The sequence below is a fragment of the Capricornis sumatraensis genome, chromosome X (assembly GCF_032405125.1).
Source record: "Capricornis sumatraensis isolate serow.1 chromosome X, serow.2, whole genome shotgun sequence".
NCBI classification, from domain to species: Eukaryota; Metazoa; Chordata; class Mammalia; order Artiodactyla; family Bovidae; genus Capricornis; species Capricornis sumatraensis.
In genome coordinates this window covers 27299283-27314508 of record NC_091092.1, presented here as the reverse complement: position 1 = coordinate 27314508, position 15226 = coordinate 27299283, and the positions used below count along the sequence as shown (strand labels likewise).

Sequence of the window (15226 nt, the reverse complement as noted above, 5' to 3'; positions counted from 1 at the left end):
CATCTGTAATTCTAAAGTGAACTGTGATATCTGATAGAGACTCTTTGTACCCAGTCATCATTTTCACCATGTCTTGAGCAGAAGTTTTGGCAAGTGTGTCAACAATGACTTCAGTAGCCCTGGCCTTTGTGGTTAAATAGAACGCTATAAAGTGTGGCTTCCACAGCTTTTTCATTTTTCTCCCTTGGCACACTGTATTTTAGCTTTAAGCGATGTTTGAATATCCTTCCATTCTGCTTCAAACTTTTTGATGATGTTGAAGACACAGGGTTTCATATCAAAATGTGTAAGCCTTTTCCTTCTTTCATTTTCTCACTCGTTTATTCATTCCACAGATGTTTGCTGAATTGTTACTCTGTATCAGGAACTAGGTTGGGGATACATATTTCACATAGTGCAATTTAGTTTGCTCCCATTACCAAGCCACGATAATCCAAATTTCAATGTGTGTGTGTGGTTTTTTTTTTATGGTAGTCACATAATACTTTTAGTTTCTTTATTGCTGGTTTGTTTAGTGTCTTTGTTATTTTTATAACACTAAGAAATGGTCCAGGTGATGAAATGATATATCTTTAATATATGTCTGAAGACCTAGGACTGAAGGAGGAAACAGAACAGGCTCCATCTTGAAAGCAGGACTCCATCTTGGGCTGGACTGTGGAATTGGGCTGGACTGTGGACTGTATGCCCAGTATCTATGGAAACGACATACCAACTGGAAAATCAGACCCCCCGGATGGAAGAACCCCAGGGCTCATACCTACACTCTCCATTGCCTAAAAGAATTCCCTAATTATCTGTGTAACCAAATAGAATCATAAATTCTATTATGCTTGTTGGGGTATGACCACAGGCCTATTGATAATTGTCCACTGTTAACTGCCTAGGCTTAAGGCATATGAATCACAGGTCAACTCTGATTGTATCTTTCTCTTCCTTTGTTCAGACTAGTTTCACGGACTTTGGGGAGGTGGGTTTGGGCACGTACACTTAGGGTATATAAGGTTTTCACAAATGCTGGTCAGCATCCTTGGCTAAGAGGAGACTCTGCCTTGGGCCTGCCAGTGTAATAAACTGTACTTCACTATCTGCATTATCCTTCTGAGTGAGTTTGTTTCTCAGAACGTGTGGCTACAACAAGACTAAATTCATTACATTCTTTTTGGCCTTGCTGTGTGGCATGTGGGATCTTAGTTCTCTGACCAGGGTTCAAACCCATGCCTCCTGCAGTGGAAACATAGAGCCCTCAGCACTGGACTACTGGGGAAGTCCCTGAACTCATCACATTTTAATCACCAACTCCACCTCTACACTTTTTGTCGTTTGTGTATGGTAAAATTACCTTATTTTGGTATAGAATTTGTTATATGAGTACTAACACAGGTATAGATCTGTGTAATTAGCCCCAATCAGAATACAGAACTGCTCCATCAGCCCCCAGAATTCTCCTGTGCTGTCTGTCTGCAGTCAAAGCCTCCCTGACTCTCAACTCTGGCAACCACTGATCTGTTCTTATAGTTTTTCCCTTTGAGAATGTCATATAAATGAAAACATATGGTTATATAGGGGCTTCCAGGTGGCACTAGTGGTGAAGAACCCAGTTGCCAATGCAGGAGACATAAGATACATGGGTTCGAACCCTGGATCACAAAGATCCCCTGGAGGAGGGCATGGCAAAGTGACTTAGCATGCATGCACATGGTTGTATAACCTTTTGAGACCATCTTCTTTTACTTAGCATGTGTGGTGCCTTTGAAATTCAACCATGTTGTCATGTTCATCAGTAGTTTCTTCCTTTTAATTGCTAAGTCATATTCCATTGTGTGGATGTAACATAATTTGGTCTTCCATTTATAGACATTTATGGTGATTCCAGTTTTTGGCTATTATGAATAGAGCTGCTACAAAACATTTGTGTATAGGTGCTCGTATGAAAATATCTCCTTTTGTTACATGAAAGGTGACTTTCTATAGATATAACATTGGTACTTGCTTTTTTCATTGTATACTATGTCTTAGGTATTACTCCAACTCAGTTTATAGATATCATTCTCACTTTTATTTACAGCGGCAAAATATTTATTTATTTATTTAGATAAAAAATATTTATTTACAGTTGCACGGATGTACCACAGTTTATTTAGCCACACTCCTAGGAATGAGTGTTTAGGTGGTTTCCAGTATTTTGCAATTATAAAAAATATTGCAATGAATAACCTTGTGCATGTGTATTTTTGTATTATTGGGGGTTTATTTTTATCTACTGTTAAACTTTAAAATCCCATTTGTAATCACTGATCCATGGTGAGTTCTATGGAAAGCAAAACTGAAAAGAATGAAGCACAGGCCTAATTCCTAGTTAAAAAATATATATATACTTTTACATACATCCTGTACTAAAGATTTGTCAGCTTCTGGAAATCATGCGTTGATGTGTAAATGAAAAGAATGCATGGACCTTCAAGATACAGGGCCACATACTACTGCTCTGGATTGTGACATGGCAGTGGTCCCTGGCAATGGGCAGATAAGGAAACAAGAAACCAGGGTGCTGGGTGGTTGACTATGTGAATGTTGAAGTGACTGAGAATGATGGGAAAAGTTGGGACAAAGAGGACAGATAGTTAAGAACTAAAGCCTATATGGGGTTCTCAAGGTAAGAATACTGAAGTGGTTTGCATTCCCTTCTCCAGTGGACCACATTTTGTCATAACTCTCCACCATGACCCATCTGTCTTGGGTGGCCCTACATGGCATGGCTCATAGTTTCATTGAGTTAGACAAGGCTGTGGTCCATGTGATCATAGCAAAGTAATGCTCAAAATTTTCCAAGCCAGGCTTCAACAGTACGTGAACCATGAACTTCCAGATGTTCAAGCTGGATTTAGAAAAGGCAGAGAAACCAGAGATCAAATTGCCAACATCCGTTGGATCATCAAAAAAGCAAGAGAGCTCCAGAAAAAACATCTACTTATGCATTATTGATTACACCAAAGCCTTTGACTGTGTGGCTCACAACAAACTGTGGAAAATTCTTCAAGAGATGGGAATGCCAGACCACCTTACCTGCCTCCTGAGAAATCTGTATGCAGGTGAAGAAGCAATAGTTAGAACTGGACATGGAACAACAGACTGGTTTCAAATCGGGAAAGGAGTATACCAAGGCTGTATATTGTCACCCTGCTTATTTAACTTATATGCAGAGTACATCATGAGAAATGCCAGGCTGGATGAAGCACACGCTGGAATCAAGATTGCCAGGAGAAATATCAATAACCTCAGAAATGCAGATGACACCACCCTTATGGCAGAAAGGGAAGAGGAACTGAATAGCCTCTTGATGAAAGTGAAAGAGGAGAGTGAAAAAGTTGGCTTAAAACTCAACATTCAGAAAACGAAGATCATGGCAACTGGTCCCATCACTCATGGCAAATAGATGGGGAAACGATGGAAACAGTGAGAGGCTTTATTTGGGGGGGCTCCAAAATCACTGCAGATGGTGACTGCAGCCATGAAATTAAAAGATGCTTGATCCTTGGAGGAAAAGTTATGACCAACCTAGACAGCTTATTAAAAAGCAGAGACATTACTATGCCAACAAACGTCCATCTAGTCAAAGCTATGGTTTTTCCAGTAGTCATGTTTGGATGTGAGAGTTGGACTATAAAGAAAGCTGGGCACTGAAGAATTGATGCTTTTGAACTGTGGTGTTGGAGAAGACTCTTGAGAGTCCCTGGGACTGCAAGGAGATCCAACCAGTCCATCCTAAAGGAAATCAGTCCTGAATATTCATTGGAAAGACTGATGTTGAAGCTGAAACTTAATACTTTGGCCACCTGATGCAAAGAACTGACTCATTGGAAAAGACCCTGATGCTGGGAAAGATTGAAGGTGGGAGGAGAAGGGAACGACAGAGGATGAGATGGTTGGCTGGCATCACTGACTCGATGGACATGAGTTTGAGCAAACTCTGACAGTTGGTGATGGACAAAGAAGCCTGGCATGCTGCAGTCCATGGGGTCACAAAGAGTCAGACACGACTGAGTGGCTGAACTGAACTGAACTGAAAGCCTATATGAATGAGGGCAATCACCAGGAAGGTTATAGAAGACTACCACCAGGGTGGGTAGAGGGTGAAATAACAGGAAGGTGTGAAAGGAGGAGGAGCCAGAGACTTCTCAAGAGTGGGAGGAACAAAAATCAGAAAATGGCCTTGGGGTGCAAGGAGAGTTCCAACTCTATCACTTGGCACTCTCTAAGGAATTTAGCTATGGGGAGACGAGAGAATAAACAGCCTGTGCTTTAGAGGTGTCATCAGACAGTGAAAGATTCAATTACAGTAGGATGTGGAGGGAACGTCCTGAGGAGAGGTTCAAGGCTATTGGGACCTGTTGTTGTTTAGTCACTAAGTCATGTCTCAATCTGTGTGACCCCATGGACTGTGGTCTGCCAGGCTCCTCTGTCCATGGGATTCTCCAGGTAAGAATACTGGAGTGGGTTGCCATTTCCTCCTCCAGGGGATCTTCCCCACCCAGGGATCAAACTTGCATCTCCTGCGTTGGCAGGCAGGTTCTTTGCCACTGAGCCACCAGGGAAGCCCCTCCTTGGACTTGGCCCATCATAGACTGGAAGTTCTAACCTTAATCCAGTCCTAACACCCACTTAACCCTCATCTTCACCCTAACGTACTGATGAGATTCAGCTGATGTCATGGAGTGTTCCTTTACTTCTAGAACTGCTGGATTGCTTCTTGGCCTTTTGGTTAAGATCAAGTGTAGATCAGCTGGTGCTGGCAACAGCAATGAAAATAGCAGCAACTGGCTACAATGAGCATTGTAGCCCTTTGCCCTTAGGGCACTGGTAGTGGTTTTCAATGTCTCTCTGGATGTTCTTCAAGATTGAGCCTGAAGGCCTGGTTGGAGGGTCACAGGGCTCAGCTCCTCTTGCAAGTTTGGCAGCCACAGTTCTGGTGTTCAGTGTCCCCATCCAGAGTCTAGCCACATCTCCCACAGTATTGCCATGCTACTGCTATTTTGCATGTAATTTGCATGAGGTTAGTTGCATTTCAAAGATGTCAAAGGGAAAAACTGGCTGACTAATCAGCCAGATTTCACAGGACAGTAGTACCTTGGTAGGGGTCCCTGCTATCTATTCCTTAGCTTTGTGGATCCAGAAATTCGGTGTTATCAGTGTACCCTGTGGTAAGCTCATTCCGGGGGCTGACTCTTTTTTAAAAAATTAATTATTTTTGGTTGTACTGGGCCTTTGTTGCCGTGTGCAGGCTTTTCTCTAGTTGCAGCGAGCAGGGGTTACTCTCTAGTTGGGGTGCGAGGGCTTCTCATTGTGGTGGCTTCTCTTGTTGCAGAGCAGGGACTCTAGGGCAGGCAGGCTCACTTGTTGCAGCTCATGGGCTCTAAAGCTCAGGCTCCATAGTTGTAACACAGGCTTAGTTGCCCTGAGGCATGTGGAATTTTCCTGGACCAGGGATCGAACCCTCATTTCCTGCATTGGCAGGTGGCCTCTTAACCACTGGACTGCCCGGGAAGTCCCTGGGGGCCAGCTCTTGATAACTACTGGTCACTTCTCAGTCTCCTTTGCTGGTTCTTCCTCATCCCCACAATCTCTAAATATTGGAGTGCTCTAGGCTCAGTCCTTGAGTCTCTTCTATGTTTAAACTAATTTCCATGGTGATTGATCTAGTCTTGTGGCTTTAAATACCATCTCTGTCCTGATGACTCTCAAATAGGTATCTCCAGCTTGGAATGCCCCCTTGAACTCTAGATTCTCTACTAGAGTTAGAGAATCTAGCTCTACTAGGACATCTAATGGGCATCTCAAGCCTAATGTACTTCAAACCAAACCCTTGGTCTTCCCCACCAAATCCTTTCCTCCCCTTGTTGTCCCCATGTCAGTAAATGAAAACTTCTTTGTTGTTGTTGTTTTATTTTGTAATTCAGGCCAAAAATCTTATATCTGACACTCATTTTTCTCTTTAAAATGTATCCTCTCTCCCTTCCATTATCGGAATTTCCTCCTAACAGGCCCACCACTGTCCCCTTCCCTGCTTTCTTTTTGTCTTTAGAGTTTATCACTATCTGACATACTATGTATTTTCCTTAAAAACCTTTAGCCCACTAGAATGTAAACTCCATGAGGGCAGGAGTTTTGTTTATTTTGAATACTTTTATATTTGTGGCACTTAAGACAGTGTTGTGGCACAGAGTAGGTTAGTAAGCACTCATTACATGTTTGTTGAATGAATGAACCAACTCATAACTCATATCTGATATATATGTATCAGTATCAGCAGAATGTCTGTCTCTTAATTGGCTGTGAGAAGTATGACTGCTAAGCAGATCTGAATACTCACATCAGATATTCAGGGTACCCTCTTCCCTTTAGGGAAGTCTTAATGGGCTATCACACTACAGTGAGAAGTTAGGGAAATATTAGGATACTCTTTACAGGTTCGGTTCAGTTCATTTCAGTTTAGTCGCTCAGTCATGTTCGACTCTTTGTGACCCCATGGACTGTAGCACGCCAGGCCTCCTTGTCCATCACCAACCCCCGGAGTTTACCCAAACTCATATCCATTGAGTCAGTGATGCCATCTAACCATCTCATCCTCTGTCGTCCCCTTCTCCTCCTGCCTTCAATGTTTCCCAACATCAGGGTCTTTTCAAATGAGTCAGCTCCATGTTGCCCTGTCATGGATGCTTGTCTTGATTGATCTCACCTAATTGCTTTATGATGACTTACTCAGCAAGAGACAGAAGGAGAAGGGGGGGGTGTCTTGAATTGAATTTTGAAGGACAAGTGGGCATTGCCAAAGATAGATAAAACACATTTCAGGTAGGGAACTTATATGTGAATTATGGGGTATAGAAAAAGAATTCTTCAAGTTTATATTTTTTTCAGAAGGTTGCTATGTAATTGCATCACAATTTGTTGAACAAACTTTCTTCTCCCAGTGTCAAATGACACCTTCTACCTTTATCATACTCTTAATGTGTATGTGTGTCCATTTGGGCTGCTATAACAAAATACCAAGCACAGAGGGGCTCGTGAACAACAGAAATTTACTTCTCACAGTTCTGAAGGCTAGAGGTACAAGATCAGGTACCAGTATGGCCAGATGAAGGCCCTTTTCTGAGTTGCAGACTTCTCTCCTATAGGAAGTCTTCTGCATATGAATGAGTTCCATTTTGAAAGTGTGCTTGTAAGCCCAATTTGTACGTGAGTCCAAAAAACTTAGCCTTAGTACCCAACTAACAGAATTGGCTATTTACTACTGCTTTTACACTTGCTTTGGGACATCCTGGGCTAGAAATAAAGAGACTGTACTAATGTGCTCTATGCTGTACTATGCAGTAAAGTACGCAAAAGCACAACCACTTGTAGAGGATGGATGCATGTGACAATGTCCACCAGACACGTGAACCAAATTGTGTGACTGCAAATGGGAATGCAAGTTCTAAGCTTTGAAAGTTTGCAATTTGAAGATTCCTGTGTAAGGGACTTAGTGTATTCTGACAAGGCAAAAGGAGCTAGGGAGCTCTGTGAGTTCTCATTGTACGAGCATTAATCCTCATTCTTGGGGACTCCACCCTCATGATCTAATTATCTCCCAAAGGCCTACCTTGTAATATCAATCACACTGGACATTAGGTTTTCGACATGAATTTTGGGGGAAACACATTCAGACAAAAGCTCTGTGTGTATGCGTGTGTGTGTGGTTGATTTTTGTATTCTCTTCTTACCTAGCGAACGGTAAGTCTAACCATGTACCAGTACTAATCCTATACCAGTACTTCTCTATGTAACTATGTAGTCTTAACTATATGCTTTAAAAGCTAGTAAGGACTGCCTTCCATGCTCATTTGTCTTCTTTTTCAGAAATGTCCTGCCTCTTGTTACATGTTTATTTTTCCACGTATATTTTAGAATTAGCTTATTTCCTACACCAATCATATTAGTATTTTTGTTGAGATCTTATCACAATTATAGAATAATTTGAGGAAAATTGATATCTGTATAAAATTTTTCATACCCCCCCAAAATAGATATCTTTCCATTTCATCGGGCGTTACATTGTGTTTTTCAGTAGCATTTCAGCATTTTCTTAAAATAGCTATTGCATATTTATTTTAAAATATATTCTTAAGTAATTATCTGTTTGTAGCTATTATAAATAGTGTCTTCTATTCTAAATGTAATTGGTTGTTAGTGTATAGGAACACTTGTTTATATATTATTATTTTTATTCAGCCATCTACCTCAATTCCCTTAAGGTACAGCTGTCCCTTGATATCTGTGGGAGACTGGTTCTAGGACACCACCGCCAACCATCAGATACCCAAATGCATGGATGTTCAAGTCCCTTATAAAAAGTAGTGTAGCATTTTAGTGTTTACATATAAACTACACACATCTTCTCATATACCTTAAATCATCTCTAGATTACTTATAATACCTAATACAATGTGAATGATTCATAAATAGTTGTAAATACAATGTAAATGCTATGTAAGTAGTTGCCAGCACATGGTAAATTTGAATTTTGCTTTTTGGAACTTTCTGGAGTTTTTTTTTTTTTTTTAGTTTTTATTTTTTTAAATATAAATTTATTTAATTGGAGGCTAATTAAAATAAATATTTTAAATCCAGAGTTAGTTGAATCCTTGGGTGTGAAACCCATGGATAGGAAAGGCTGACTGTATATAGAACTTTTCTCTTGAAGTCTCCAGATATACAATTATGTCATCAGCAAATAATGTTGCCTCTATTGCCCTATGTTTTAAAGATAAACTTTAAAAAATCTTAGAACAATTTCAGATTTACAAAAAAGCAAAGGTAGTTTCCGTATATCAGAAAGTTCCCAAATATCACACATATTGTTATTAACTAGAGTGCTTACTGTATTTCTAAGATTTTTTTCTACTAAGATTTTCTTTGTACCCAATGTTCTTTTTCTGTTCCAGGAACCCATCCCTGATCCCACATTGCATGTAGTAGCCGTGTCTCTTGAGGCACTTCTTGGATGTGACAATTTCTCAGACTTCCCTTATTTTTTATGACCTTGATAGTTTTGAGGAGTACTAGTCAAGTATTTTATAAAATGTTCCTCAACTTGGATTTGTCTGATGTTTTTCCTATTAGCCTGGGACTATGGATTTTGGGGGAGGAAGACTGCAGAGGTTGAGTATCCCTTTCATTGTGTGATACTGTCAACATGCCTTATCCCTGTTAATGTTGATGTTGACCACATAGCTGAAGTAGTGTTTGTCAAGTTATTCCACTGTCAAGTTACTCTTTTTCTCTCATTCCATATTGTTGTATTTTTTTTGGAAGGAATTCACTACGTGTAACTCACTCTTCAGGGATAGGGAGTTACACTCCACCTCTCTGAGAGCCGAATTACCTATGTCACATATCTGAAATTCTTCTGCATGGGAAATTGGTGTATTCTCTCACATGTATCCAATTGTTTATTTATATCAGTTTTGACCCATAGATATTTATTTTATACTTTGGGGTATAGTACCAAAAGGTTACTTACTTAATTTATTTGCTCATCTTGTTACAGCTTTGGCCATTGGGAGCTCATTCCTGTCTTCTTTGATGTAACCCCATTTCCACGGGGCTTTTTTATTTTTTAGCACTTCCCTTCTGACACAATAAGATCTTTCAGCCTCCTCTTCTATATTTCCTCTCTGAGCCCTACAATCAGTAATTTCTCCAAGAAGCCTGGTTCCTTTATTGGAAAATAGTATTGGGAACCAAGATCTGTGCTTATTTCTACATTTGTTTCTTTCAGATTTTGGGAGTATCATTTCTCTTAGACCCTTTCAGCTAACAAGACAAAGAAATATATGTATGTATACACATGTGCCATTTATTTAACTGTTCAATTCAAGCATACATGTATAAACGTATCAGGATTATTAACCTATACCCATACAAGAAAGAACACTATCAACTAGATTACAGTGTTTTTATCTTTTGCTTTTAGTCTTGCAAACTAGATTTCTAAAGTTATTTAAGTCAGGGAATCTTAGTGAGGTGGTTTCATACAGTTGTAATATAACTAGATTGTTCAGTCAAATTCTGCATTCCATTCTTGATATCAAAAATTTTTTTAATATGCATACATTGATTCACTTTTTGTGCTGTATGTAAAGTTCTATGGGTTTTAACAAATATGTAGGATCATGTATTTACCATAACATCATACAGAATAGTTTCACTGCCCTAAAACATCCTCTATGCTTGGAGAAGTATTCTTGCCTGGGAAATCCCAAGGACAGAGGAGCCTGGAGGGCTACAGTCCATGAGGTCTTAAAGAGTCAAATATGACTTAGTGACTGAGCACAGTCATTTTTAGGAACAGTGTAGGCCACACAAAATACATCAGTGGCTCCTAGTTTGTGGCCTCTGGTTTAATATGTTTCTTTCCCACTTGGCTGTCTGCTCCACAGGGGCACATGCCCACATGCCCATGTCTGCTCTGCTTAGCACAGTGTCTGGATTTAACAAATGGAAAAATAAAAATAGAAGACTGAACCCCTCTCTCAGTAGAGCATCAGGTTCAGAAAGAATACACTGGCAAGGAGATGGCATTCTGTCACTCCCCACCTCTTTTTTGATTGCCTGCTGGAAATGTCACCATTTCCCTTTAAGCCCTACTCCCAGTTGGCCCCTGCAAGCCTCCTTATCCTCTGCCCTGAAGTCATCACAATGGCCACATGGGTTCTGGCTGGGGCGGGGCCCTCTATGCTGTTACCAAGGGCCCAACCTTGCTTGGTCCTCACTCTCCAGGTGCCAGGGCAGACTAGAACACCAGGGGCCATTTCCTCTCGGCACATCATGTGGTCCCTCAAATGGTTCCTGTGCTTATCCATGGGTGTTATCAGTGTTGTTTACTTCTCAGAGAAAGAAAGCTGAAGAACTCCAGGGGAAGATGCTCTGTGGAGGACACTTTCTAATTTGGCAGAATCTACCGGAGTATGCCCAAGATTGGCTTGAGATCACGTTGCTCTGGCTTTTCTTCATTGTGCTGCTGTACGAGTCAGTGAAGTTGGCAGGAGAGAGTGCTGAGAGTAATGTGCAGACTCCTCCTTCCCATCAGGGCGATTCCTCTGGCTCTCCGGGAAAGAAAGAGAAAAAGGCTTCCCCCGACAAAGACTATATGTTTGATACCTTAACCCTGCTCGAGATGGACCTTGTGAAATTTGTGTCCAGGGTGCATAATCTGAAACTCGCCATGGCAACCGGCGACCCTCCCAGTGTTGAGGTTCCTGCAGACACACACAGTAACATTACAGTATATGAGCTATGGGGCAACGAAGACTCTGATTGAGTGGATTTGTGTGTCAGAGTAGGAGAGGAATTGTTGAGCGTTGACATACTGTATCCAAACTAATAAAACTATTCTGAAGTAAAAGAAAATAGTCTCTGAAATTGTTTATTTGCTCTAAGTTTTACCTTTTCCAGAATGTTGTATAATTGGCATCATGCAGTGTATAACCTTTTCCAGACTAGCTTATTTACTTAATAACATTCATTCAGGTTTCATCCATTTCTTTCTGTGATCTGATAGCTCATTTCTTTTTATTCTTGAATAATATTCTGTTATATTGATGTACCATAGTTTGTTTATCCATTCAGCTATTAAAGGACATTTCCTCCGCCCAGCTCACATCCATAGGACAGAAACTCTACTCCAGACATAGTAAGCTGAGAATACTAGGCTTCAATAATCTTCAAACCAGGTTCCCTGTAGAGCTGAGATTCCGTACTGGGAGAGACAAGCCAAGAAGACCAGCAATGCCCCATCCCCTCCTGTCCCCCAGGCTAGAGTCTTGCTTATATGAGAATGGCATTGATAGAATAAAAGTTCCTGATCCATCTCTGGAGCAGTAGCACAGAAATTCTGCAGAGGGAGAGAGTCAGGCCATATGAACAGAGGTATGTAGCTCTCCTGAAGAGACTAACTTTATTTGGAATAGAGACTGAGGAAGTTCAAGTTTAAGGATGCTGTAAAGAAGTGCAGGTTTTGCTGCTGAGCAAACAATACAAAAAATGGAAGAGGAGATGGAACTGTACAGGAGTAACATTTCTATATCTCACTGTCATTGTTGTTCAGTCACCCAGTCGTCTCTGACTCTTTGCAACCACATGGACTGCAGCACACCAGGCCTCCCTGTCCCTCACCATCTCCTGGAGTTTGCCCAAGTTCATGTCCGTGTTCATGGCATCAGTGATGCCATCCAGCCATCTCATCCTCTGACACCCTCTTCTTCTTCTGCCCTCAATCTTTCCCAGCATCAGGAACTTTCCCAATGAGTCAGCTGTTTGCATCAGATTTACCAAAATACTGGAGCTTCAGCATCATCATCAGTCCTTCCAGTGAATATTCAGGGTTGATCTTCCTTAAGATTGACTGGTTTGATCTCCTTGTTGTCCAAGGGACTTTCAGACGTCTTCTCCAGCACACAGTTCGAAGGCATCAACTCTTTGGCCTTCCTATTAGACCATAATATTCATGGAAGGTGCTTTGGAATCACCCATGCATTGGCTCTCTTTTTTCTAGTTTCCATGTAGAGGAAACAAAGGTAACTTCTAAATTTTGGACTTATAAATGGATAGAGAGGCTTCCCTGGTGGCCCAGTGGTAAAGCACTGCATACCAAAGCAGGATATGCAGGAGACCTGGGTTCGATCCCTGGGTTGGGAAGATCCTCTGGAGTAGGAAATGGCAACCCACTCCAGTATTTCTGCCTAGAAAATTCCATGGACAGAGGAGTCTGGTGGGCTGCATATAGTCCATGGGGTCACAAAGAATTGGACACAACTGAGCACACTTGCAAGGAAGGAGGAAATGGGTAGATAGCGCGGCAATTAACAGAGATAGGGAAGGATATCATGAGAATAATTTAGACTAGAATTAATGTATAAGTATGTAGTATGAAGGATGTTAAAGTGAGAAGGGAAAGTGTTAGTCGCTCAGTTGTGTCTGACTCTTTGCAACCCCATGAACTGCAGCCCACCAGCCTTCTCTGTCCATGGAATTCTCCAGGTGAGAATACTGGAGTGGGTAACCATTCCCTTCTCCAGGGGATTCCTGACCCAGGGATTGAACCTGGGCCTCCTGCATTGCAGGCAGGTTATTTACCCTCTGAGCCGCCAGATGAAGAATGTTAAAACTGTAGTAAATCCAACTGGAGGGCTTGTTTCAAGTATTCAAACTGTTATACCAAAAGCAAAGTCTACTATGGCAGAGACTGTACACCGGTATTCATGTGGTCCTCTATATTTTCCTATGGTTTTCCATTTAGCCAAGTGGGATCATGTGGTTTGATATGACCAATGGAAGTGGATGATGGGATTGATAACTGCCACTTCAGGCCTGGCCCATTCAATAGCCCTCATAATTTTTCATGCTGAAACTCTGATGTTGATGCAGCTGGAAGCAAAGGAATTGAGATGGCATAGCATGATGCAAAAAACCTGGATCCTTGAGTTCACCACTTCAGTTCACTCGCTCAATTGTGTCCAACTCTTTGTGAGCCCATGGACCGCAGCACGCCAGGCTTCCCTGTCCATCACCAACTCCTGGAGTTCACCCAAACTCATATCCATTGTGTCGGTGATGCCATCCAACCATCTCATCCTCTGTCGTCCCCTTCTCCTCCTGCTCTCAATCTTTCCCAGCATCAGGGTCTTTTCCAATGAGTCAGCTCTTCGCATCAGGTGGCCAAAGTATTGGAGTTTCAGCTTCACCATCAGTCCTTCCAATGAACACCCAGGACTGATCTCCTTTCACCACTTAAAGGAAACCTATCTAGAATAGTTGTTCAGACAGGAACCATCTCATAGGACTTTGTGTGAGTGAGAAAAAAATCTCTGTATTAAGCCAGTGAAATTTCAGGGTTTGTTTATTATTACAGCAGAGTCTAACCTACCCTGACAAACATGTCTGTCTACACACCGCTGTCCATAGGAAGACTCTTTCCACTGGAGCTACACATGGAGATGCAAGAGAAGCACTTAATGCTTGTCAGTTCTGTTAAGGGTTTTTTCCCTCAGCTTTATGACTTTTGCTCAAGAAAGTCACTGACTTTCATAAGGAAAAGTCATCACTTGATTATTTGAGTTTCAAGAAAAATCTGTGTCTTTCTGTGAAAAAAACCCCCTCAATTTGAATGATTTATAAGCATGGCTCAGATTGACTTTGAACAACCCAAATTTATGCTTTTATGATGAGCTTCATCATTATGGTACCATGCAAGAGAGACTGAATGCAGTGATGGGAAAAACTGTAGCTGTAGCACATAGACTTTTGATGGAGATTGTGAGTTTGGGGTAGTAAATGATTTTCATTGTCTGAATTACCTAGCTGTGAAGTAAACTGAGGAACTTGCTGAAAACATGTTGATCATAACAGAGAGACTCTTGAAATGCTTGATTAAGTGTCTCCTGCAGAGTTTCTCAAAGTGGATGGCAGTGGTGAATGCTTAATTGCGTTAATTTGGGTCCTCTGGGAAGCAGATGCTAATATGGAGTTAGGAATGCAAGATGTTAATTGGAGATAAAGCCTGTGAAAGATAAAAGGGCAGGGAACAAGACTAGGTTAACGGGCCATAATGTGGATCTAACACATGTGAAAGGGTCGAGGGAGGGAGGGAAATTGGGAAGAGATGCCTTAGGCTGCAAGACAGATGTGACAAGGTCTTGGTCAACCCAGTGGAGAGTTCTGGAGGAAAGATCGCCTGTTAGAAGAGTCCGAAGTTGGAGAGAAATGGCCAGGCCCTAGTATCACCACCATTCCAGGTTGTTGGCTGGAATCTTCCAAGGGAAAGTATGGGTTTGTCAAGAATACTGCAGCTGATCTTGGAAGACAGTGTAGTTTGAGCCTGTCAGCTAACTTCACTCCTTACAGATATATGGCAAATTCTTTCTTGAAAGGTGATCTAAGCCATGCACGTCCATGCCTGCCCAGCCTTCCCTTTGCATTGCATTGATTCATTTCTCCAAACCTGCACAATATTTCTGTGAGCCTCTGTATCTGAGGGGAAACAGAAGAAGAGTCTGGACAGACCTTGCTGCAATTGTCTCAGGGCTTCCACTGATTCTCGTCTTCTCCCTTCTCCATTCATATTGATTTTCTGTCTTCTGGATCTATCAATTACTAACAAAAGGATGCTGAAATCTCAAATTCTGATAGT

At 41.4% G+C, this 15226-nt stretch overlaps 1 protein-coding gene across 1 annotated transcript; it reads left to right on the top strand.

Annotated features, from left to right (window-relative positions):
• The first annotated feature begins 10960 nt into the window (after positions 1-10960).
• LOC138071591 (protein FAM209-like) lies at positions 10961-11359 on the top strand. The gene has a single exon (XM_068963104.1). The coding sequence runs from the start codon at positions 10961-10963 to the stop codon at positions 11357-11359; it is 399 nt and encodes a 132-aa protein (XP_068819205.1).
• Positions 11360-15226: the final 3867 nt, after the last annotated feature.